Source organism: Bombina bombina, chromosome 2, assembly GCF_027579735.1.
Source record: "Bombina bombina isolate aBomBom1 chromosome 2, aBomBom1.pri, whole genome shotgun sequence".
NCBI classification, from domain to species: Eukaryota; Metazoa; Chordata; class Amphibia; order Anura; family Bombinatoridae; genus Bombina; species Bombina bombina.
In genome coordinates this window covers 306499780-306525361 of record NC_069500.1, presented here as the reverse complement: position 1 = coordinate 306525361, position 25582 = coordinate 306499780, and the positions used below count along the sequence as shown (strand labels likewise).

Here is a 25582-nt window from a genome sequence, read left to right as displayed (position 1 = left end):
CTGTGGTTAAAAATGTTGCTCCGCCATGGAGCTTAAAGCTGGTTCTTAAGGTTCTTCAAGGAGTTCCATTTGAACCTTTTCATTCCATAGATATCAAACTTCTATCTTGGAAAGTTCCTTTTTGGTAGCTATTTCCTCGGCTCATAGAGTCTCCGAGTTATCTGCGTTGCAATGTGATTCTCCTTATCTGGTTCTCCGTACGGATAAGGTAGTCCTGTGTACCAACCTGGGTTTTTACCTAAGGTGGTATCTAACAAGAATATCACTCAAGAGATTGTTGTTCCATTCTTGTATCCTAATCCTTCTTCAAAGAAGGAACGTCTATTACACAATTTGGATGTGGTTCGTGTTTTAAAGTTTTACTTACAAGCTACTACAGATTTTCATCAAACATTCACCTTGTTTGTTGTCTATTCTGGACAGAGGAGAGGTCAAAGGACTTCAGCAACCTCTCTGTCTTTTTGGTTAAAAAGCATAATTCATTTAGCTTATGAGACTGCTGGACAGCAGCCTCCTGAAGGGATTACAGCTCATTCTACTAGAGCTGTGGTTTTCACTTGGGCCTTTTTTTAAATGTGGCTTCTGTTGAACAGATTACAAGACGGAGTCTTGGTCTGCGTTTCATACTTTTTCAAATTTAACAAATTTGATACCTTGCTTCTTCGGAGGCTATTTTTGGGAGAAAGGGTTTTTTACAGGCAGTGGTAACTTCCGTTTAAGTACCTGCCTTGTCCCTCCCGTCATCCGTGTACTTTAGCTTTGGTATTGGTATCCAATAAGTAATGGATGATCCGTGGACTGGATACACTTAACAAGAGAAAACATAATTTATGCTTACCTGATAAATTTATTTCTCTTGTAGTGTATCCAGTCCACGGCCCGCCCTGTCACTTTAAGGCAGGTAATTTTTCCATTAAACTACAGTCACCACTGCACCCTATGGTTTTCCTTTCTCTGCATGTTTTCGGTCGAATGACTGGTAATGGCAGTTAGGGGAGGAGCTATATAGCAGCTTTGCTGTGGGTGGACTCTTACAACTTCCTGTTGGGAAGGAGAATATATCCCATAAGTAATGGATGATCCGTGGACTGGATACACTACAAGAGAAATAAATTTATCAGGTAAGCATAAATTATGTTTTTTCTATGTTGCCAGTGTTACAAGGCAAACGCAGCAGGACAGAGGCCCACGTGGTTCCTGCAACTTCTGATGCTTTAATAGCTATCTCCGATATACCTTCCCAGGGCTCTGAATTGGGGGGTAGGGAGGCCCTGTCTGAGGGGAAACTGTCTGACTCAGGAAGTGCATTACTCCAGACAGACTCGGACGTCATGTCCTTCAGATTTAAACTTGCTACGAGAAGTTTTGGTGACTCTGGACGACTGTGACTCTATTGTGGTCCCTCCAGAGAAATTGAGTAAGTTGGACAAATATTTAGAGGTCCCTTCTTATTCCGATGTGTTTCCGGTTCCTAAGAGAATTTCGGAAATTATTACAAGGGAATGGGAGAGACTGGGTATCCCGTTCTCCCCTTCCCCTATTTTTAGAAAAATGTACCCTATAGCTGACACCGTTCGGGACTCTTGGCAGATGGTTCCTAAGGTGGAGGGAGCTATCTCTACCCTGGCTAAGCGTACGACTATCCCTATTGAGGACAGTTGTGCTTTCAAAGACCCTATGGATAAAAAGTTGGAGGGTCTTCTAAAATAGCTTTATATTCATCAAGGGTTTCTATTACAACCGATGGCCTGCATTGTAACAGTCACAACTGCAGCTGCCCTTTGGTTTGACGCTCTAGAAGAGTCCCTTAAGACTGAGACTCCTTTAGAAGAAATAATGGATAGAATTAAGGCCCTTAAGCTGACTAATTCTTTTATTACGGATGCCGCCTTTCAGATCGCCAAATTGGCGGCTAAGAATTCAGGATTTTCCATTTTAGCACGCAGAGCCTTATGGTTAAAATCTTGATTTGCGGATGTGTCCTCTAAATCAACACTCTTGGCGATTCCTTTCAAGGGTAAGACCCTGTTTGGGCCTGACTTGAAGGAGATAATTTCTGACATTACGGGAGGTAAGGGTCACGTCCATCCTCAGGATAAAACAGCTAAACAAAGATGACAGAATAATTTTTGTTCCTTTCGAAACTTCAATGGAATCCCCTCTTCCTCTTCTGTTAAACAGGAAGGGACTTTTTCTCAAGCCAAACCCACCTGGAAACCTAACCAGGGTTGGAACAAGGGTAAACAACCCAAGAAGCCTGCCGCTGCTACCAAGACAGCATGAAGGGGCGGCCCCCGATCCGGGACCGGATCTAGTACGGGGCAGACTTTCTCTCTTTGTCCAAGCTTGGATAAGAGACGTTCAGGATCCCTGGACACTAGAAATCGTGTCTCAAGGGTATCAATTGGAGTTAAAAAATTCCTCCCCAAGGGGAAGGTTCCTTCTTTCACGATTGTTTGTAGACCAGATAAAAAGAGAGGTGTTCTTACGTTGTGTAAAAGACCTCTCCACTATGGGAGTAATTTGTCCCGTTCCAATACAGGAACAGGGGCAGGGGTTTTACTCAAATCTTTTTGTGGTTCCCAAAAAAGTATGAACGTTCCGACCCATTTTAGATCTCAAAAGTCTAAACAAGTTTCTCAGAGTTCCATCCTTCAAGATGGAGACTATTCGGACAATTCTTCCATTGATCCAGGAGGGTCAATATATGACTCTCTGATGTACCTGAATCAAGGTATCTGATGCGGTCATTGATACCTTGATTCTAGAAAGATTTACCATAAGATATGGCGTAAATATCTTTATTGGTGCGAATCCAAGGGCTACTCATGGAGTAAGGTTAGGATTCCCAGGATTTTATCTTTTCTCCAAGAAGGATTGGAGAAAGGGTTGTCAGCAAGTTCCTTAAAAGGACAGATTTCTGCTTTGTCTATTTTGCTACACAAGCGTCTGGCAGATGTTCCAGATATTCAATCTTTTTGTCAGGCCCTGACTAGAATCAGACCTGTGTTGGAGCTTGAATTTAGTTCTTATTGTTCTTCAAGGGGTTCCGTTTGAACCTATGCATTCCATAGATATTAAGTTATTATCTTGGAAAGTTTTATTTTTGGTTGCTATTTCTTCTGCTCGCAGGGTTTCTGAGCTTTCAGCATTACAATGTGATTCTCCTTATCTTATTTTCCATTCAGATAAGGTGGTGTTACGTACCAAACCTGGTTTTCTTCCTAAAGTTGTTTCTAACAAGAAAATTAATCAGGAAATTGTTGTTCCTTCCTTGTGTCCTAACCCTTCTTCTAAGAAGGAGCGTCTGCTACATAATTTGGATGTAGTCCATGCCTTGAAGTTCTACTTGCAGGCGACTAAGGATTTTTGTCAAACATCTTCATTATTTGTTGTTTTTGCTGGGAAACGTAGGGGACAGAAAGCTACGGCTACCTCTCTTTCTCTTTGGCTGAAGAGTATCATCCGTGTTGCATATGAGACTGCTGGACAGCAGCCTCCAGAACGAATTACGGCTCATTCTACTAGGACTGTGGCTTCCTCATGGGCATTTAAAAACTATGCGTCTGTTGAACAGATTTGCAAGGCTGCAACTTGGTTGTCTCTTCACACTTTTTACAAATTTTACAAATTTGATACTTTTGCCTCGTCTGAGGCTGTTTTTGGGAGAAAGGTTCTTCAAGCAGTGGTGCCTTCCGTTTAGGTTCCTGTCTTGTCCCTCCCTTTCATCCATGTCCTATAGCTTAGGTATTGTATCCCATAAGTAAGGATGAAATCCGTGGACACGTCATATCTTGTAAAAGAAAAGGAAATTTTATGCTTACCTGATAAATTTATTTATTTTACGATATGACGAGTCCACGGCCCTCCCTCTCGTTTTTTTCTAAAGACGGGTTTTTATTTTTGTTAAACTTCAGTCACCTCTGCTCCTTGGCTTTTCCTTTCTCTTCCTAACTTCGGTCGAATGACTGGGTTGGGGGGAAGGGAGGAGCTATTCATGCAGCTCTGCTGTGGAGCTCTTTGCCTCCTCCTGCTGACCAGGAGACGATATCCCATAAGTAAGGATGAAATCCGTGGACTCGTCATATCGTAAAAGAAATAAATTTATCAGGTAAGCATAAATTTCCTTTTTTCTACTCAAGTGTCTGGCGTGCCAGTTGTACAATCCTTTTCAGGCTCTGGTCAGTATCATGCCTGTGTTTAAATTAGTTGCTCCACCTTGGAGTCTTAACCTTGTTCTTAAAGTTTTACATCAGGCTCCGTTGGAGCCTCTGCATTCCATAGATATTAAGTTATTATCTTGAAAGGATTTTGTTTTCTATTGCTATTTCTTCTACTCAGAGAGTTTCTGAACTTTCAACCTTGCGGTGCGACTCTCCTTATCTCTTATTTCATCGGATAAGGCAGTTCTCTGTGCCAAGTTTGGTTTTCTTCCTAGAGTTGTTTCGGACAAGCATATTAATCAGGAAATTGTTGTTCCTTCTACCTGCCCTAGCCTTCTTCTCATAAGGAAGGGTTGCTACACAACTTAAACGTTGTGCGTGCTCGTTTTTTTCACAGGCTTCAAAGGATTTTCGTTAGTATTCTGCCTTGTTTGTTTGCCTTTCTGTTAGACGTAAAGGTCAGAAAGTACAGCTACTTCTCTGTGGTTGAGAAGTGTTATTCATTTGGCATATGAGTCTGCTGGACAGCAGCCTTTTGAGAGAATTTCGGCTCATTCCTGCTTGGGTCTTCAAGAATGAGACCCCAGTAGAACTGATTTGTAAGGCTGCGACTTGGTCTTCTTTGCACACTTTTTCTAAAATCTATGAAATTGATACTTTTGCCTCGGGTGGGGTTTCTTTTTGGGAGAAAGGTTCTGCAAGCAGTGGTGCCTTCTGTTTAGTTTACCTGTCTTGTCCCTCCCGTATCATCTGTGTCCTCTAGCTTGGGTATTGATTCCCAACAGTAATTGATGATGATCCGTGTACTCACCATGGCCTAGATTTGGAGTTCGGCGGTAAAAGGGCTGTTAACGCTCCGCGGGTTTTTTTCTGGCCGCACCATAAATTTAACTCTGGTATCGAGAGTTCAAACAAATGCTGCGTTAGGCTCCAAAAAAGGAGCGTAGAGCATATTTACCGCAAATGCAACTCTCGATACCAGAGTTGCTTACGGACGCGGCCGGCATCAAAAACGTGCTCGTGCACGATTCTCCCATAGGAAACAATGGGGCAGTTTGAGCTGAAAAAAAACCTAACACCTGCAAAAAAGCAGCGTTCAGCTCCTAACGCAGCCCCATTGTTTCCTATGGGGAAACACTTCCTACGTCTGCACCTAACACTCTAACATGTACCCCGAGTCTAAACACCCCTAACCTTACACTTATTAACCCCTAATCTGCCGCCCCCGCTATCGCTGACCCCTGCATTACACTTTTAACCCCTAATCTGCCGCTCCGTAAACCGCCGCCACCGACTTTATCCCTATGTACCCCTAATCTGCTGCCCTAACATCGCCGACCCCTATGTTATATTTATTAACCCCTAATCTGCCCCCCACAACGTCGCCGACACCTGCCTACACTTATTAACCCCTAATCTGCCGAGCGGACCTGAGCGCTACTATAATAAAGTTATTAACCCCTAATCCGCCTCACTAACCCTATCATAAATAGTATTAACCCCTAATCTGCCCTCCCTAACATCGCCGACACCTACCTTCAATTATTAACCCCTAATCTGCCGACCGGAGCTCACCGCTATTCTAATAAATGTATTAACCCCTAAAGCTAAGTCTAACCCTAACACTAACACCCCCCTAAGTTAAATATAATTTTTATCTAACGAAATAAATTAACTCTTATTAAATAAATAATTCCTATTTAAAGCTAAATACTTACCTGTAAAATACATCCTAATATAGCTACAATATAAATTATAATTATATTATAGCTATTTTAGGATTAATATTTATTTTACAGGCAACTTTGTAATTATTTTAACCAGGTACAATAGCTATTAAATAGTTAAGAACTATTTAATAGTTACCTAGTTAAAGTAATAACAAATTTACCTGTAAAATAAATCCTAACCTAAGATATAATTAAACCTAACACTACCCTATCAATAAAATAATTAAATAAACTACCTACAATTACCTACAATTAACCTAACACTACACTATCAATAAATTAATTAAACACAATTGCTACAAATAAATACAATTAAATAAACTAGCTAAAGTACAAAAAATAAAAAAGAACTAAGTTACAGAAAATAATAAAATATTTACAAACATAAGAAAAATATTACAACAATTTTAAACTAATTACACCTACTCTAAGCCCCCTAATAAAATAACAAAGCCCCCCAAAATAAAAAATTCCCTACCCTATTCTAAAATACAAATATTACAAGCTCTTTTACCTTACCAGCCCTGAACAGGGCCCTTTGCGGGGCATGCCCCAAGAATTTCAGCTCTTTTGCCTGTAAAAAAAAACATACAATACCCCCCCCCCCAACATTACAACCCACCACCCACATACCCCTAATCTAACCCAAACCCCCCTTAAATAAACCTAACACTAATCCCCTGAAGATCTTCCTACCTTGTCTTCACCATACCAGGTTCACCGATCCGTCCTGGCTCCAAGATCTTCATCCAACCCAAGCAGGGGTTGGCGATCCATAATCCGGTGCTCCAAAGTCTTCCTCCTATCCGGCAAGAAGAGGACATCCGGACCGGCAAACATCTTCTCCAAGCGGCATCTTCTATCTTCTTCCATCCGATGACGACCGGCTCCATCTTGAAGACCTCCAGCGCGGATCCATCCTCTTCTTCCGACGACTAGACGACGAATGACGGTTCCTTTAAGGGACGTCATCCAAGATGGCGTCCCTCGAATTCCGATTGGCTGATAGGATTCTATCAGCCAATCGGAATTAAGGTAGGAATTTTCTGATTGGCTGATGGAATCAGCCAATCAGAATATAGTTCAATCCGATTGGCTGATCCAATCAGCCAATCAGATTGAGCTCGCATTCTATTGGCTGATCGGAACAGCCAATAGAATGCGAGCTCAATCTGATTGGCTGATTGGATCAGCCAATCGGATTGAACTATATTCTGATTGGCTGATTCCATCAGCCAATCAGAAAATTCCTACCTTAATTCCGATTGGCTGATAGAATCCTATCAGCCAATCGGAATTCGAGGGACGCCATCTTGGATGACGTCCCTTAAAGGAACCGTCATTCGTCGTCTAGTCGTCGGAAGAAGAGGATGGATCCGCGCTGGAGGTCTTCAAGATGGAGCCGGTCGTCATCGGATGGAAGAAGATAGAAGATGCCGCTTGGAGAAGATGTTTGCCGGTCCGGATGTCCTCTTCTTGCCGGATAGGAGGAAGACTTTGGAGCACCGGATTATGGATCGCCAACCCCTGCTTGGGTTGGATGAAGATCTTGGAGCCAGGACGGATCGGTGAACCTGGTATGGTGAAGACAAGGTAGGAAGATCTTCAGGGGATTAGTGTTAGGTTTATTTAAGGGGGGTTTGGGTTAGATTAGGGGTATGTGGGTGGTGGGTTGTAATGTTGGGGGGGGGTATTGTATGTTTTTTTTTACAGGCAAAAGAGCTGAAATTCTTGGGGCATGCCCCGCAAAGGGCCCTGTTCAGGGCTGGTAAGGTAAAAGAGCTTGTAATATTTGTATTTTAGAATAGGGTAGGGAATTTTTTATTTTGGGGGGCTTTGTTATTTTATTAGGGGGCTTAGAGTAGGTGTAATTAGTTTAAAATTGTTGTAATATTTTTCTTATGTTTGTAAATATTTTATTATTTTCTGTAACTTAGTTCTTTTTTATTTTTTGTACTTTAGCTAGTTTATTTAATTGTATTTATTTGTAGCAATTGTGTTTAATTAATTTATTGATAGTGTAGTGTTAGGTTAATTGTAGGTAATTGTAGGTAGTTTATTTAATTATTTTATTGATAGGGTAGTGTTAGGTTTAATTATATCTTAGGTTAGGATTTATTTTACAGGTAAATTTGTTATTATTTTAACTAGGTAACTATTAAATAGTTCTTAACTATTTAATAGCTATTGTACCTGGTTAAAATAATTACAAAGTTGCCTGTAAAATAAATATTAATCCTAAAATAGCTATAATATAATTATAATTTATATTGTAGCTATATTAGGATGTATTTTACAGGTAAGTATTTAGCTTTAAATAGGAATTATTTATTTAATAAGAGTTAATTTATTTCGTTAGATAAAAATTATATTTAACTTAGGGGGGTGTTAGTGTTAGGGTTAGACTTAGCTTTAGGGGTTAATACATTTATTAGAATAGCGGTGAGCTCCGGTCGGCAGATTAGGGGTTAATAATTGAAGGTAGGTGTCGGCGATGTTAGGGAGGGCAGATTAGGGGTTAATACTATTTATGATAGGGTTAGTGAGGCGGATTAGGGGTTAATACATTTATTATAGTAGCGCTCAGGTCCGCTCGGCAGATTAGGGGTTAATAAGTGTAGGTAGGTGTCGGCGACGTTGAGGGGGGCAGATTAGGGGTTAATAAATATAACATAGGGGTCGGCGATGTTAGGGGTAGCAGATTAGGGGTACATAGGGATAACGTAGGTGGCGGCGATTTGCGGTCGGAAGATTAGGGGTTAATTATTGTAAGTAGCTTGCGGCGACGTTGTGGGGGGCAAGTTAGGGGTTAATAGATATAATACAGGGGTCGGCGGTGTTAGGGGCAGCAGATTAGGGGTACATAAGTATAACGTAGGTGGCGGTCGGCAGATTAGGGGTTAAAAATTTTAATCGAGTGGCGGCGATGTGGGGGGAGCTCGGTTTAGGGGTACATAGGTAGTTTATGGGTGTTAGTGTACTTTAGGGTACAGTAGTTAAGAGCTTTATAAACCGGCGTTAGCCAGAAAGCTCTTAACTCCTGCTATTTTCAGGCGGCTGGAATCTTGTCGTTAGAGCTCTAACGCTCACTTCAGAAACGACTCTAAATACCGGCGTTAGGAAGATCCCATTGAAAAGATAGGCTACGCAAATGGCGTAGGGGGATCTGCGGTATGGAAAAGTCGCGGCTGAAAAGTGAGCGTTAGACCCTTTAATCACTGACTCCAAATACCAGCGGGCGGCCAAAACCAGCGTTAGGAGCCTCTAACGCTGGTTTTGACGGCTACCGCCGAACTCTAAATCTAGGCCCATGTCATTAGAAAGAAAACAACATTTATGCTTACCTGATAAATGTATTTATTTCTTGACACGGTGAGTCCACGGCCCTCCCTGTTTTTTTCAGACAGGTTTTTATATAAACCTCTGCACCTTGTGTTATTTCCTTTCTCTCCTTTTTCCTTCAGTTGAATGACTGGGTGTGTAGGAAGGGAAGTGATACTTAACAGCTCTGCTGTGGTGCTCTTTGCCTCCTCCTGCTGGCCAGCAGTGATATTCCCAACAGTAATTGATGATGATCCGTGGACTCACCGTGTCAAGAAAGAAAGAAATTTATCAGGTAAGCATACATTTTGTTTTTAGATGCATTGTACCACAACCATCAAATGTAAAGTATACGTACTGATTCTATGTATATGATCATCAATTAAATTATTCATGTTCTAATAAATAAATTAAAAAATGTTTTATTTTTCCTTAGCACTATAAATTACAGTAAAGATTTGCCACTGGCACAAGGAATAAAGTTCAGTGAACAGCCACTAGATGGCAGTGAAACAGGCTGATATTTCAAGACAACTAAGAAATCCACAAACTGGAAGATTTCTATCTGCAAAAATCTGCCGCAGCTCCTCACTTCATAGTTGACAAATATTTTCTTTATAAAAGTAAATCTCTCTAATGCATTACTTGATTTTGTAATCCGAACAAAAAAAAAACTACAGCAGGTGTCTGTAAACAAAAAGCAAATATACCTGGCAACTATTGCACCAGACTTCTTCACAATATTCTCAATGGCTTATGTAGGAATGCCTCCTCCATACATTTGTTTCTTCCATAGAAGAAAAATAAAGTTTATTTTTACCAACTCTGTTTAATTTTATGTGATCATTATTGCAAGATCATCTACTAGACATTTCTCAACATAAAATGCATATTTATATACTGTGGATGTGTTCTGTTTTTGCTTATAACACATTGATCTAGCCATGTCTTTCTACAAAATTGACTATTAAAGTCTATAGGGATTTTTGTTGATAAATCAATTGATAAACTTTTCTTACTAGGCATATAATTGGTGTGTGTATCTAATAATTATTATCTAGCTGTTTTTGAAGAGAGGATGTTACATTTTAAATGCATTTGGGAAATAAAAATAATCCTTTTGGGGCCTTTCTCCTAGTTAACCCCTTAATGACCAGACCATTTTTCAATTTTCTTACCCTTAAGGACAAGGGCTATTTTTACATTTCTGCGGTGTTTGTGTTTAGCTGTAATTTTACTCTTACTCATTTACTGTACCTACACATACAGTATTATATACTGTTTTTCTCGCCATTAAATGGACTTTTCTTTCATGTAATTGGCAAGAGTCCATGAGCTAGTGACGTATGGGATATACCGAACATCTGTGAAAATTAATCACAAAGAAAAGAGCGCCTCCTAGTGCAATATTGCAAGATAATTAACAAAAAAAATAGAATTTGTGCAAGAAAAATACTCACAAAAATAAGCAGCACCTATGTGCTGATTGGGGCAGGCTGGGGAATCACAGTGACCCAGCTACACTAATCCAGCAATTGGATGATGGAGCTTCAATGGAAACAAATGTAGAATCTGAACAAGAAATCAAGAGAGAGATGGGGGAGCACATCCTAGTGCAATAATGTAATATAAATGGCACAAATGGACAAACTTGAAGACTGTATACTCACATAGGGAGCAGCACCTATGTGCTGATTGAGGCAGGCTGGGGAATCACAGTGACCCAGCTACACTGATCCTGCAGCAGGATGAACATTTCTAAAAAAAATAAATAGTGGGTACTAATTATGAATGGTGTTAATCTAGCGAATTGTCGCTTAACCTAGCCAACCATTCATAATTAGTACCCACTATTTTTTTTTTTTTAGAGAAATACTCTTACATTACATTATGTTTATTATTTTTTGATACATAGCATTACATATCACATTGTTCTCACTTTATATTAACATAAATTTATTTCACATTATAAACTTTCAGTTGTATATAATTTTCAAACTACTATTGTTTATTCACTTAGAATTGTATGCATGTACACTCTCTGTTTATCTTATCTGAAATAATTGAAGAAATATGACATCACAATCTCACAATACCAGTAAGACACACTATTATGTTGTTAGTTGATTAAATCGGATAAAAAGGAATATTTTACACTGTTACAGAACCTCTTAGTACTGCAAAGATTAGGTACCTTCTTTATATTCACTTGTTCTACATTGACATTTGTTATCAAACAATACGCATAAGAAACAGTTTTACTTTAACACAGAGACACCCTGCACTAACGGATGCAGATAAAGTTACAATTTTGTTAATATCAATGCAGATCACTATGTAGATTATATATTCGTTAGAAAGATTTTTTTCAAAAGGGTGATATCAAACAATACGCATAAGAAACAGTTTTACTTTAACACAGAGACACCCTGCACTAATGGATGCAGGCAAAGTTAAATTTCTTTCATGTAATTAGCAAGAGTCCATGAGCTAGTGACGTATGGGATATACATTCCTACCAGGAGGGGCAAAGTTTCCCAAACCTTAAAATGCCTATAAATACATCCCTCACCACACCCACAATTCAGTTTTACAAACTTTGCCACCCATGGAGGTGGTGAAGTAAGTTTGTGCTAGATTCTACGTTGATATGCGCTTCGCAGCAGGTTGAAGCCCGGGTTTCCTCTCAGAGTGCAGTGAATGTCAGAGGGATGTGAAGAGAGTATTGCCTATTTGAATACCATGGTCTTCCTCTAGGGGATCTATTTCATAGGTTCTCTGTTATCGGTCGTAGAGATTTCTTCTCCAACCTCCCTTTTCAGATCGACGATATACTCTTATATACCATTACCTCTACTGATTCTCGTTTCAGTACTGGTTTGGCTATCTGCTATATGTAGATGAGTGTCCTGGGGTAAGTAAGTCTTATTTTTTGTGACACTCTAAGCTATGGTTGGGCACTTTATATGTAAAGTTCTAAATATATGTCTTTAAACTTATATTTGCCATGATTCAGGATAATCAGTATTCCTTTATTCAGACTGTCAGTTTCATTATTTGGGATAATGCATATGAATAAATATTTTTTCTTACCTTGAAAATTTTCAATTGACTATTTTTCCCTGCGGGCTGTTAGGCTCACGGGGGCAGAAAATGCTTCATTTTATTGCGTCATTCTTGGCGCGAAGTTTTTTGGTGCAAAATTTTGTCATTTTCGGCGCCGTAGTTGACGCCGGAAGTTGTTTTTTTGACGCATGTGTATTCAGACGTTTTTTTGCGCCAAAAAATGTGGGCGTCGGTTTCGGCGTCAGAGGATGTGGCGTCATACTTGGCGCCAAAAAATATGGGCGTTGTACTTGGCGCCAATAATGTGGGTGTCATACTTGGCGCCAAAAATGTGGGCGTCTTTTTTGTTCCACTTTTTTCTAACATTATTTAAGTCTCAGTTTTTCATTGCTTCTGGTTACTAGAAGCTTGTTATTTTGCATTTTTTCCCATTCCTGAAACTGTCATTTAAGGAATTTGATAATTTTGCTTTATATGTTGTTTTTTCTATTACATATTGCAAGATGTCACATCCTGACCCTGGATCAGAATCTACTACTGGAAAGACGCTGCCTGATGCTGGTTCTACCAAAGTTAAGTGCATTTGTTGTAAACTTGTGGTAACTGTTCCTCCGGCTGTAGTTTGTGTTAGTTGCCATGATAAACTTTCCAATGCAGATTGTGTCTCCATTAGTAATAATCCTTTACCTGTTGTTGTTCCTTCAACATCTAATGTTCAGGATGTCCCTGTTAATGTAAAATAATTTGTTTCTAATTCTATTAGGAAGGCTCTGTCTGTTATTCCTCCTTTCAGTAAACGACAAAAAGTTCTTTTAAAACTTCTCACATTTCGGATGAATTTTTAAGTGACCGCCATCATTCTGACTTATCTGTTTCTGATGAGGATCTATCTGGTTCAGAGGATTCTGCCTCAGATATTGATACTGATAAATCTTCATATTTGTTTAAAATGGAGTTTATTCGTTCTTTACTTAAAGAAGTGTTGATTGCATTAGATATGGAGGAGTCTAGTCCTGTTGATACTAAATCTGCTAAACGTTTAAATTTGGTTTATAAACCTCATGTGGTTATTCCAGAAGTTTTTCCAGTTCCTGATGCTATTTCAGAAGTGATTTCTAGGGAATGGAATTGTCTGGGTACTTCAAGGAGAGCTTATTTATGTTCAGGTAATCTTCTTAGACCTGCTATTTCTTTGGCTGATGTTGCTGCAGCTTCAACTTTCTGGTTGGAGGCTTTAGCGCAACAAGTATCAGACCATAATGCTTATAGCATTGTTAAACTTCTTCAACATGCTAATAACTTTGTTTGTGATGCCATCTTTGATATCATTAGAATTGATGTCAGGTATATGTCTTTAGCTATTTTAGCTAGAAGAGCTTTATGGCTTAAAAACTTGGAATGCAGATATGACTTCTAAGTCAACCTTGCTCTCTCTCTCTTTCCAAGGTAATAAATTGTTTGGTTCTCAGTTGGATTCAATCATTTCAACTGTTACTGGGGGGAAGGGAGCCTTTTTTCCTTAGGACAAAAAATCTAAAGGTAAATATAGGGCTGCTAATCGTTTTCGTTCCTTTCGTCAGAATAAGGAGCAGAAGCCTGACCCTTCCTCTAAAGGAACGGTTTCCGTTTGGAAACCTTCTCCAGTCTGGAATAAATCCAAGCCTTTCAGAAAGTCAAAACCAGCTCCCAAATCCGCATGAAGGTGCGGCCCTCATTCCAGCACAGCTGGTAGGGGGCAGGTTACGATTTTTCAAAGATGTTTGGATCAATTCGATTCACAATCTTTGGATTCAGAACATTGTTTCACAAGGGTACAGAATAGGTTTCAAGGTAAGGCCGCCTGTGAAAAGATTTTTTCTCTCACGCATTCCATTAAATCCAGTGAAGGCTCAGGCATTTCTGAAATGTGTTTCAGACTTAGAGTTGGCTGGGGTAATTATGCCAGTTCCAGTTCTGGAACGGGGTCTGGGGTTTTACTCAAATCTATTCATTGTACCAAAGAAGGAGAATTCCTTCAGACCAGTTCTGGATCTAAAAATATTGAATCGTTATGTAAGGATACCAACATTCAAAATGGTGACTATAAGGACTATTCTGCCTTTTGTTCAGCAAGGGCATTACATGTCTACAATACACTTACAGGATGCATATCTTCATATTCCGATTCATCCAGATCACTATCAGTTCCTGAGATTCTCTTTTCTAGACAAGCATTACCAGTTTGTTGCTAGTCCGTTTGGCCTAGCAACAGCTCCAAGGATCTTTTCGAAGGTTCTCGGTGCCCTTCTCTCTGTAATCAGAGAACAGGGTATTGCGGTATTTCCTTATTTGGACGATATCTTGGTACTTGCTCAGTCTTTACATTTTGCAGAATCTCATACGAATCAACTTGTGTTTCTTCAAAAACATGGTTGGAGGATCAATTTACCAAAGAGTTCCTTGATTCCTCAGACAAGGGTAACCTTTTTGGGTTTCCAAATAGATTCAGTATCCATGACTTTATCTCTAACAGAAAAGAGACGTCTGAAATTGGTTTCAGCTTGTCGAAACCTTCAGTCTCAATTGTTCCCTTCAGTAGCATTATGCATGGAAATTCTAGGTCTCATGACTGCTGCATCGGACGAATGGTCTCTTCACCCAGAGGTATTTCTTCAGATTGTTCAAATCTGGGGTCTTCCAGAAATAGATCTGATGGCCTCTCATCTAAACAAGAAACTTCCCAGGTATCTATCCAGGTCCAGGGATCCTCAGGCGGAAGCAGTGGATGCGTTTTCGCTTCCTTGGAATTATCATCCTGCCTATATCTTTCCGCCTCTAGTTCTTCTTCCAAAAGTGATTTCCAAAATTCTAATGGAGCGTTCGTTTGTACTGCTGGTGGCTCCAGCATGGCCTCACAGGTTTTGGTATGCGGATCTCATTCGGATGGCCAGTTGCCAACCTTGGACACTTCGTTAAGACCAGACCTTCTATCTCAAGGCCCATTTTTCCATCAGGATCTCAAATCATTAAATTTGAAGGTATGGAGATTGAACGCTTGATTCTTAGTTATAGAGGTTTATCTGACTCAGTGATTAATACTATGTTACAGGCTCGTAAATTTGTCTCGAGAAAGATTTATTATCGAGTTTGGAAGACTTACATTTCTTGGTGTTCTCATAAATTCTCTTGGCATTCTTTTAGAATTCCTAGAATTTTACAATTTCTTAAGGATGGTTTGGATAAGGGTTTGTCTGCAAGTTCTTTGAAAGGATAAATCTCTGCTCTTTCTGTTCTTTTTCACAGAAAGATTGCTAATCTTCCTGATATTCATTGTTTTGTACAGGCTTTGGTTCGTATCAAACCTGTCATTAAGTCAATCTCTCCTCCTTGGAGTCTTAATTTGGTTTTGAAAGCTTTACAGGCTCCTCCATTTGAGCCTATGCATTCTCTGGACATTAAATTACTTTCTTGGAAAGTATTGTTCCTTTTGGTCATCTCTTCTGCTAGAAGAGTTTCTGAGTTATCTGCTCTTTCTTGTGAATCTCCTTTTCTGATTTTTCATCAGGATAAGGTGGTGTTGCGGACTTCATTTCAATTTTTACCTAAGGTTGTGAATTCTAACAACATTAGTAGAGAAATTGTTGTCCCTTCATTGTGTCCTAATCCTAAGAATTCTCAGGAAAGATCTTTACATTCTTTGGATGTAGTAAGAGCTTTGAAATATTTTGTTGAAGCTACTAACGATTTTAGAAAGACTTCTAGTCTATTTGTTATCTTTTCTGGTTCCAGGAAAGGTCAGAAGGCTTCTGCCATTTCTTTGGCGTCTTGGTTAAAGTCTTTGATTCATCTTTCTTATGTGGAGTCGGGTAAGGCTCTGCCCCAAAGGATTACGGCTCATTCTACTAGGTCAGTTTCTACTTCCTGGGCTTTTAAGAATGAAGCTTCTGTTGATCAGATTTGCAAAGCAGCAACTTGGTCTTCTTTGCATACTTTTACTAAATTCTACCATTTTGATGTTTTTTCTTCTTCTGAAGCAGTTTTTGGTAGAAAAGTACTTCAGGCAGCTGTTTCAGTTTGATTTGTCTGCTTATAATTTCAGTTTTTTTCATTATAAGATTAAAACTTTTTGATTTGGGTTGTGGATTATTTTTTCAGCGGAATAGGCTGTCTTTATTTTTATCCCTCCCTCTCTAGTGACTCTTGCGTGGAAGTTCCACATCTTGGGTATCTGCTATCCCATACGTACCTAGCTCATGGACTCTTGCTAATTACATGAAAGAAAACATAATTTATGTAAGAACTTACCTGATAAATTAATTTCTTTCATATTAGCAAGAGTCCATAAGGCCCACCCTTTTTGTGGTGGTTATGATTTTTTTGTATAAAGCACAATTATTCCAATTCCTTATTTTTGATGCTTTTGCTCCTTTCTTATCACCCCACTTCTTGGCTATTCGTTAAACTGAATTGCGGGTGTGGTGAGGGGTGTATTTATAGGCATTTTGAGGTTTGGGAAACTTTGCCCCTCCTGGAAGGAATGTATATCCCATACGTCACTAGCTCATGGACTCTTGCTAATATGAAAGAAATGAATTTATCAGGTAAGTTCTTACATAAATTATGTTTTTTTAATATTAATGCAGATCACTATGTTAGTTGATTAAATCAGATAAAAAGGAATATGTTACACCATTACAGCACCTCTTAGTACTGCAAAGATTAGATACCTTCTTTATACTCACTTGTTCTACATTGACATTTGATATTAAACAATACGCATAAGAAACAGTTTTACTTTAACACAGAGATACCCTGCACTAACGGATGCAGATAAAGCTACAATTTTGTTATTATCAATGCAGATCACTATGTAGATTATATATTCTTTAGAAAGATTTTTTTCAAAAGGGTGATATAGCGATAGGTAATAAAGTTAAGAGAAATGGTTTATGTGTTTTTTAAAAAAAGGACAGATCTCTTTATGGAGCCTATGAAATAGTTTTTATTTGTTTCATCAATTGTGATATTATTTCTTTCATGTAATTAGCAAGAGTCCATGAGCTAGTGACGTATGGGATATACATTCCTACCAGGAGGGGCAAAGTTTCCCAAACCTTAAAATGCCTATAAATACACCCCTCACCACACCCACAATTCAGTTTTACAAACTTTGCCTCCCATGGAGGTGATGAAGTAAGTTTGTGCTAGATTCTGCGTTGATATGCGCTTCGCAGCAGGCTGAAGCCCGGTTTTCCTCTCAGAGTGCATTGAATGTCAGAGGGATGTGAAGAGAGTATTGCCTATTTGAATACAATGGTTTTCCTCTAGGGGATCTATTTCATAGGTTCTCTGTTATCGGTTGTAGAGATTTCTTCTACCTCCCTTTTCAGATCGACGATATACTCTTATATACCATTACCTCTACTGATTCTCGTTTCAGTACTGGTTTGGCTTTCTACTATATGTAGATGAGTGTCCTGGGGTAAGTAAGTCTTATTTTTGTGACACTCTAAGCTATGGTTGGGCACTTTATATGTAAAGTTCTAAATATATGTGTTTAAACTTATATTTGCCATGATTCAGGGTAATCAGTATTCCTTTATTCAGACTGTCAGTTTCATTATTTGGGATAATGCATATGAATAAATATTTTTTTCTTACCTTGAAAATTTTCAATTGACTATTTTTCCCTGCGGGCTGTTAGGCTCGCGGGGGCAGAAAATGCTTCAATTTATTGCGTCATTTTTGGTGCAAACTTTTTTGGCGCAAAATTTTGTCATTTCCGGCGCCGTAGTAGACACCGGAAGTTTGTTCGTTGTTACGTCATTTTTTGACGCATGTGTGTTCAGGCGGTTTTTTGCGCCAAAAAATGTGGGCGTCGTTTTCGGCGTCAGAGGATGTGGCGTCATACTTGGCGCCACAAAATATGGGCGTTGTACTTGGCGCCAATAATGTGGGTGTCATACTTGGCGCCAAAAATGTGGGCGTCATACTTGTTCCATTTTTTCTCACATTATTTAAGTCTCACTTTTTTTGTTGCTTCTGGTTGCTAGAGGCTTGTTTGTTTTGCATTTTTTCCCATTCCTGAAACTGTCATTTAAGGAATTTGATAATTTTGCTTTATATGTTGTTTTTTTCTATTACATATTGCAAGATTTTCCATACACTGTTCCTGGATCAGAACATGCTGAGGGATTCCTGTTGACTGAGATCAGTCCTACCAAAGCTAAGTTAATTTATTTTAAATGTTATGAATGTTTATCTTTAGCTATGGTTTGTAATAAGTTATCATGATAAACTTTTACATGCAGAATCCATTAGTATTTATGCTTTATGTATTGCTATTCTTTTTACATCTTATGTACAAGATATACTTAGAAATTTATAAGAATATTTTTCTGATTCTATTTTAAAGGCTTTGTCTGACTTCCCGCCTTCTAATACATTTTTAGGTCTTTATCAAACTTCTTTTTTAGTTGATGAAGTTCCAAATGACCAACAACATAATGAATTATCCTTCTCTGATGGTGTTTTTTTTTCTCATTCAGAATTTTTCTTCATCAGATATTGACACTAACAAATCTACTTTTTTTATTTTTTAATAGAGTACATTTGTTCTTTGTTCAAAAGGTGTTGATTATTTTGGATATTTAAGTAACTAGTTCTTTTGATTTTAAAGACTAGCTAACATTTAAATTCTGCTTATTTATCTTCTGTGATTTCTTCAGAGGTTTTTTCCAGTTCCTGATACTAGGGAATGGAATAGGCTGAGAATTTTCTTTTAGTCCTTCTTTAAGGTTTTTAAATTATATTCTTTGCCAGCAGTTAGTTTTGAGGAAAGATTCCCCAAATTAATGGGGCTATCTCTACTCCTGCTAAATATACTATTATTCTTATAGCAAATAGTATTTATTTTTTTCATTCAGATGGTTGTATCTTATTTAAGGAAAATTATTTTTAGGTACTTTTATTAGACCTGTAATTTATTTGGCTGATGTTGCAATTGCTTCATCTTTCTGGTTGGATACTTTAAGATCAAGTATCGGATTATGATTTGTTTAGCATTGTTAAAAGGACAAAATCTACTACTCATTTGAAGTTCAGACTAAGTGCTATTGCATTGTCTTGCTATCTTGCATTTGTTGATTGCGCAAGTCCAGTGTGTTGACTGGTCCTTTAACTTGATTAACATGCTAATTATTTCATTTGTGTTGTCATTTTATTAAATATTTTCACAAATGAGGTTTAATATATGTCTTTAGCTATTTTAGCTAGAAGAACTTTGTGATTTTAATCTTGGAATGCTAATTTGATTTCTAAAATCCATATTTCTTTTTTTCCAAGATAATCAATTATTTGGTTCATAATTGGATTTAATTCTTTAACTGTTACTCTGGGCTTCAAGATTGAGTTCTAAGACTAAAACTTTAAGCTTATATTAGTTTTCTGTTCTTACTAAGGAACGGAATCCTGAATTCTTCCCCAAGTAACATGTTTATAATTGGAAGTTTTTTTCTTCATTCAATTAAGCCTTTTAAATGTTCAAAGTCAGCTCCCCAAATTTGCATGTAGGTGCGGTTCTTATTCCAGCTTGGCTGGTAAGGGGCAGGTTAAGACTTTTTTGAAATTTGTTTGGTTCTATTCGGTCCAAACTTCTTAGACTTTGGGTACAGAATAGGATTCAGAGTAAAACCGTCTGTGAGAAGTCTTTTCTCTATCATATTTCAGCTATTCCAGTAAGACTAACACTTTCCTGAAGTGTGTTTCAGACCTATATGTTTTGGGTACTGGTGAAGTGCGGCTGGTCACCCGTTGGGGCTCAAGCGCTGCTCAGACCTGGAGTTTTCTGGGGTATTTATTCCTGTTTCATTTTAGGAACTGGGTTTTGGGGTTTTATTCAAGACTATTCATTGTTCCAAAGATAGAAAATCTTTTTGAATTGTCATATAAGTGTACCATCTTTTAGAATGGTGTTTATATGGTCTATTCTGCCTTTTCTTTTCAGTGATGGCATTATTTGTTTACAATAGATACAATAGATGCATATCTTCATTTTCTGTTTTCATTCAGATTATTTTTATTTTCTGAGATTCTCTTTTTTTGACAAGCATTACCAATTTGTTGCTTTCTCTTCTGGTCTAGCGACAGCTCTAAGAATCTTTTCAAGGTTCTCAGTGTTCCTTATTTGAACGGTATCGTGGTACTGGCTCAGTCTTTTCGTTCTGCGGAATCTCATATGATTCAACTTTGTTGTTTCTTCAAGACATGGTTAGAGGATCTTTTTATCAAAAGCTCCTTGATTCCTCACACAAGGGTCACCTTTTTTAGGTTTCCAGATAGATTGTGTCAATGTTTTTGTCTCTAACAGACAAGTGACAAGTTTATTAGGTTCCGTTTGTCGGAACCTTCAGTCTCTATTATTTCCTTCAAGTTGCTATATATGCATGGAAGTTTTAGGTTTCATGGCTGCAGCATTGGATTCGGTTCCCTTTGCTCATTTCATAGGAAACCTTTCCAGTTTTTTTATGCTGAATAATGGTGCAGGGATTCTAGGATATCACCTTTTATATCTTTGAATCCTAATGTTTAACTATCTTTGATTCGGTGGTTAAGATCACCATCATTTAGTTCTACAGGTCTCTTCAGTTCTTTCAACCTGGACCATGATCTCTACAGATGCGAGTCTTTTAGTTTGGGAGGCTGTCTGAGGATCTCTGTCAGCACAAGGGGTTTGGAAATCTCAGGAGGCGAGATTACCATTTGATATTTTGGAACTCTGTGCATTTTTAGAGTTCTTCAGTTGGTTTCTTTTTGAAGAAGAGACGTTTATTGTTTTTTCAGACAGACAATGTCACAACTGTGGCGTATGTCAATCATCAGGGTGGGACTATCAGTCCTTAGGCTGTGACAGAAGTATCTCGGATATTTGCTTGGGCTAAATCCAGCTCCTATCTAATTTCTGTGGTCTTTTTTCCAGGTATAGACATTTGGGAAGCGGATTGTCTCTGTTAATCAAGCTTTACATCCGGGAGAATGGTCTCTTTACCCAGATGATTTTCAATTTTTCAGATGTGAGGGCTTCCAGAAATAGATCTGATGGCATCTCATCTAAACAAGGAACTTCCCAGGGGCCTATTCAGGTCCGGGGATCCTTAGGCGGAAGTAGTAAATGCATTGACACTTCCTTGGAATTATCAATCTGCCTATATTTTTTCATCTCTGGTTCTTTTTTTTTTTTTTAATTTTCAAAAAGCTTTATTTATGATTCAAAAAGAAGTAACAATAGAGTGTTAATGTCACATAAAATTCAACAAAACATGTTACATATTGTATCATTATACATAAAACAGAACTGTGACAGAATCGATCTACATACAATTAGGTTTCGAGTCTTTGTTAGCGTAATCAAGCAGCTTACGCCTCTGCCGCTTCTTTAACCTTGGTTAAATTGAAACAGATACATTCTGCTCTGGGAGCATCAAAGAAAATAAAAGCAAATACAGCGTAATGAAAGTGAACAGTTCAGCTCAGGTGCTATATTGTGCACCTGTAGATCGTAACTTATTACATGCAGCGAAACCAACCGTGCATGACAGCTAGATGTAGAGTAGGAGAGAAAAAGGAAAGGTCGTATATGACAAGATTAGGGGAGAGATATCCCCTAAGAGTGAAGGAAGAAAAGAGGAAGAGTGGAGAGAGGGTGAGGAGAAGGGGAATAAAAAAAAAAAAAAAGGGGAGGGAGATGCAAACCACGTTTCGGGCTTGCGCGTCTGTAAAGTGTGATTTTATCTAGTCAAAGGTTTCCAGAGCTCTTTCATGTACTCATGGACTTCAATTTTATCGTCTCTCATATAACGATATCTTTCTAATGACAGGTATCTATCAACCCTGTCTTCCCATTCTACATGTTGTGGGATGTGAGTAGTCTTCCAATTCTTGGGAATGAGGGCTTTGGCGCTATTAAGCATTATATACAGGAGATATTTTTTGGGCTTTTCTACTACTTTAGGCAAGCCATGGAACAGCAGGAGACTCGGACCTCTATTTGTGAGGTTTAATTTGGTTTCTATCGAGTCTATTACTGAACCCCAGAATGGCTGAATTAGGTCACAAGTCCACCAGATGTGGAGAAACGTGCCCATCTCACCGCATCCACGCCAACACTTGCCATCTGATTTCTTATAGAATTTTCTGATCTTGGCAGGAGTGAGGTACCATCGGGATAAGTATTTATAGTTGGACTCGAGGACCCCAGCGGAGATAGATGCTTTGCTATGGTTATGGAATATATTTTGCCAATCAGTCTCCGTAAGGTCCCCACCAAGTTCTGTGTTCCATTGTCTGACAAACGAAGGCATGCCGATCTCTTTATGAGAAGTCAGCAGGTTGTACATAGTAGAAATTAAGTGTTTTGGTGTGGCCGGCAGCAGACATAACCTCTCCAGCTGTGTTAGTTGTCTTGTTATATTATCTGCCCCTCTGTGTGTATTTAGGTAATGTTGTATCTGTCTATGGAAATACCATGAGATCTGCAGTCCCGATTGTTGGAGTTCTTCTAAGTTTTTGAGTTTCCTGTTTGATAATAGTCTATGGAACATAGTTTGATCTAATTGAGCTTTATTTATATTGGTGTGTTGCGCGTTTGTAAACATGATGTCAGGGTTGTGTATGAATGAGGTTAGTGGAGAAGGGGTAGAGGAGATGTATGGATGCTCAATGAGTGTTTTATCCCATTGTGCAAAGAATTCCTCTAGAAATGGGTAAGAGGTGGTTATATCAGGTCTATTCTTACTAGAGGTCCAACCTACTGTTCCCAGGTTTCGTACTCCCATGATGTTACACCCTATTTGAACCCACGTCTTATCAATTGAGTTGGTTCACCATTCCACCTGAGTTTGGCGGTTAATAGCTTTCTTATAAGAAAGGAGGTTTGGGATACCCAATCCGCCATTCTCTTTGGTTAAATATAGAGAATGTCTGGAGACGCGAGGTCTCCCGCCTCCCAAGATGTATTCCTCTAGTTGTCCCTGTAATTTTCGTAGAAAATGGGGTGGGAAGGGAATCGGCAAGGTTTGTAAGTAGTATAGGATTCTAGGAAGAATATTAATTTTAACTACACCTATCCTCCCCAGCCAAGAAATCCTTTTATTTTTCCATGCCGATAGATCATCAATAATTGACTTTGATAGGTGGAGATAATTGGCCACAAATAAGTGACATGGATCCGGGGTCAAATTAATTCCCAGATATTTAAGTGTGTCAGTTTTAATCTTAAGTTTTCATATATTCGGTATTTGGCACAAGTCCGCTTGAGGCAGGTTTATATTCAAGATTTCTGATTTGGTATGGTTCAAGTGGAAGTTGGACACTTTGCTGTATTCCTCAAATTCCCCTAAGACTTCTGGTAGGGAGGCCAGGGGGTTCGAAAGAGATAACAGGACATCATCCGCATATAGCAAAACTTTGTGATCCTGATCTCCTATTTTTAACCCCGTTATATTCTGGTTAGCGCGGATTTTTTGTGCCAGAACTTCTATCGAAAGGGCAAATAGCAGGGGTGACAATGGACAGCCCTGTCTTGTACCATTTGAAATATCAAAGGGGTCAGATAATATGTTATTGATTTTAACTTGCGCTGTGGGTTTCGTGTATAGGGCAAAGACTTTCTGTATGAAGGGTTGGCCAAAATTCGTTTTTGACAGGACAGCTTTGAGAAATCTCCAGCTGACCCTGTCAAACGCTTTCTCGGCGTCTGTTGAGACAAGGACCGAGGGGATGTTGTTGCGGCGAGCATAATTCACTAAGAGATTGGCTTTTATAGTATTATCCCTGGCCTCGCGGCCAGGGACAAATCCAACCTGATCTGGTGAGACCAGTTGGGGTAAATAAGTGTTTAATCTTGTTGCGAGTATTTTCGCGTAGATTTTTAGGTCCACGTTAAGAAGGGATATTGGCCTAAAGTTTTCCGGGCGATTGGGTAATTTCCCAGGTTTTGGAATGGTGGCCACATGTGCCAATAGCATAGAAGGTGGAAAGTCTTGCGTGGGTCCAATAGTGTTAAATAGGGACGCTAAGTGCGGTGATAGAACATCCCTGAACAGTTTGTAATACTTAGTGCTAAAGCCGTCTGGGCCTGGGCTCTTGCCAGTTTTTAAGTTGTCTATAGTTTTAGCTACCTCCTCAAAGGATATGGGGGAATCAAGTCCCTCTTTATCTGATAATTTTGGGAGTGTAAGAGAATCCAAATAGTTTACAATATGGGAGTGAGGAGTGTCCTCCTCTAACCCCTGATGTAGGGACTCTTCTCTGTTTAAATTATATAGCTTCTGGTAGTATGATCTAAGTACCGCCGCTATGGACGGGCTATCTGCGCAGCTTTGGTTACGATGGTTTAGTATAGAGTGTATGTGTGTTTTTAGTTGATTTCTCTTTAGCTCCCGCGCTAGAAGTCTGCCGGGTTTATCACCAAACTCAAAGTACGTCTGTTGTAATTGTAATGCTCTTTTCTGGTGATCTACAGAGTGAATGTCTTGTAGCTCTTTTCTGGCTTGTTGCAAAGCGCATTTAGTTGTCTTATCTGTAGGTGTCTTTTTGTGTCTAGTCTCTAAGTCTCGAATGTGGGAAAGGAGTGTGGTGTACCTAATTTTAATCTGTTTGGAGTTTAGTGCTTTTTGTTTTATTAATTCGCCTCGCAACACGCTTTTATGTGCTTCCCACAGTATCTGTTCCGACACCTCCCCCGTGTCGTTGAGACGAAAGTATTCCACTAGCTTTGTCTCTATTTGTAATTTAAGTAGTTTATTATTTAACAGGAAGTCGTCAAATCTCCAGATGAAAGGTATGTCTGACATAGAGGGCCAATTTATTTTACATAGAACAGGTGAGTGGTCGGACCACGTCATAGGTAGTATTTGGGAACTCGTGACTCTCGCTAGTGTAGACTGGTCTGTAAAGAAGTAGTCAAGTCTTGTGTATACGTTGTGCGGATGTGAATAGAATGTAAAGTCGTGTTTGATGGGGTGTAGCGTGCGCCATGTATCATGAACCGGAAGTTTCTCCAGTCTGGAATTACACTGTCTAATAATTTTTTTAGGGATGGAGGCTGTCATTCGGGACGTGTCTAGCATAGGGTCCAGAGGAAGGTTAAAGTCGCCTCCTATTATCAGCGCCCCTTTGCGAAGGTCTAGGATCTTGTTAGTGAGAGTGGACAAGAATTTGTTTTGTCCCTGATTTGGGAAATAAGCGTTTACCAATGTAATCAAGTTATTAAACAGTAAGCCCACAACAATTATGAACCTACCATCTGGGTTCCGTTCTACGTGG

At 39.0% G+C, this 25582-nt stretch overlaps 1 protein-coding gene across 1 annotated transcript in view; it reads left to right on the top strand.

Moving 5' to 3' along the window:
* Positions 1-10117, top strand: part of LOC128648765 (alpha-aminoadipic semialdehyde dehydrogenase-like) — a 283737-nt gene extending 273620 nt beyond the window's left edge. Inside the window, 1 exon segment of the mRNA XM_053701624.1 lies at positions 9651-10117. Within this exon segment, the coding sequence (XP_053557599.1) occupies positions 9651-9735 (85 nt within the window). The 3' untranslated portion in view covers positions 9736-10117.
* Positions 10118-25582: the final 15465 nt, after the last annotated feature.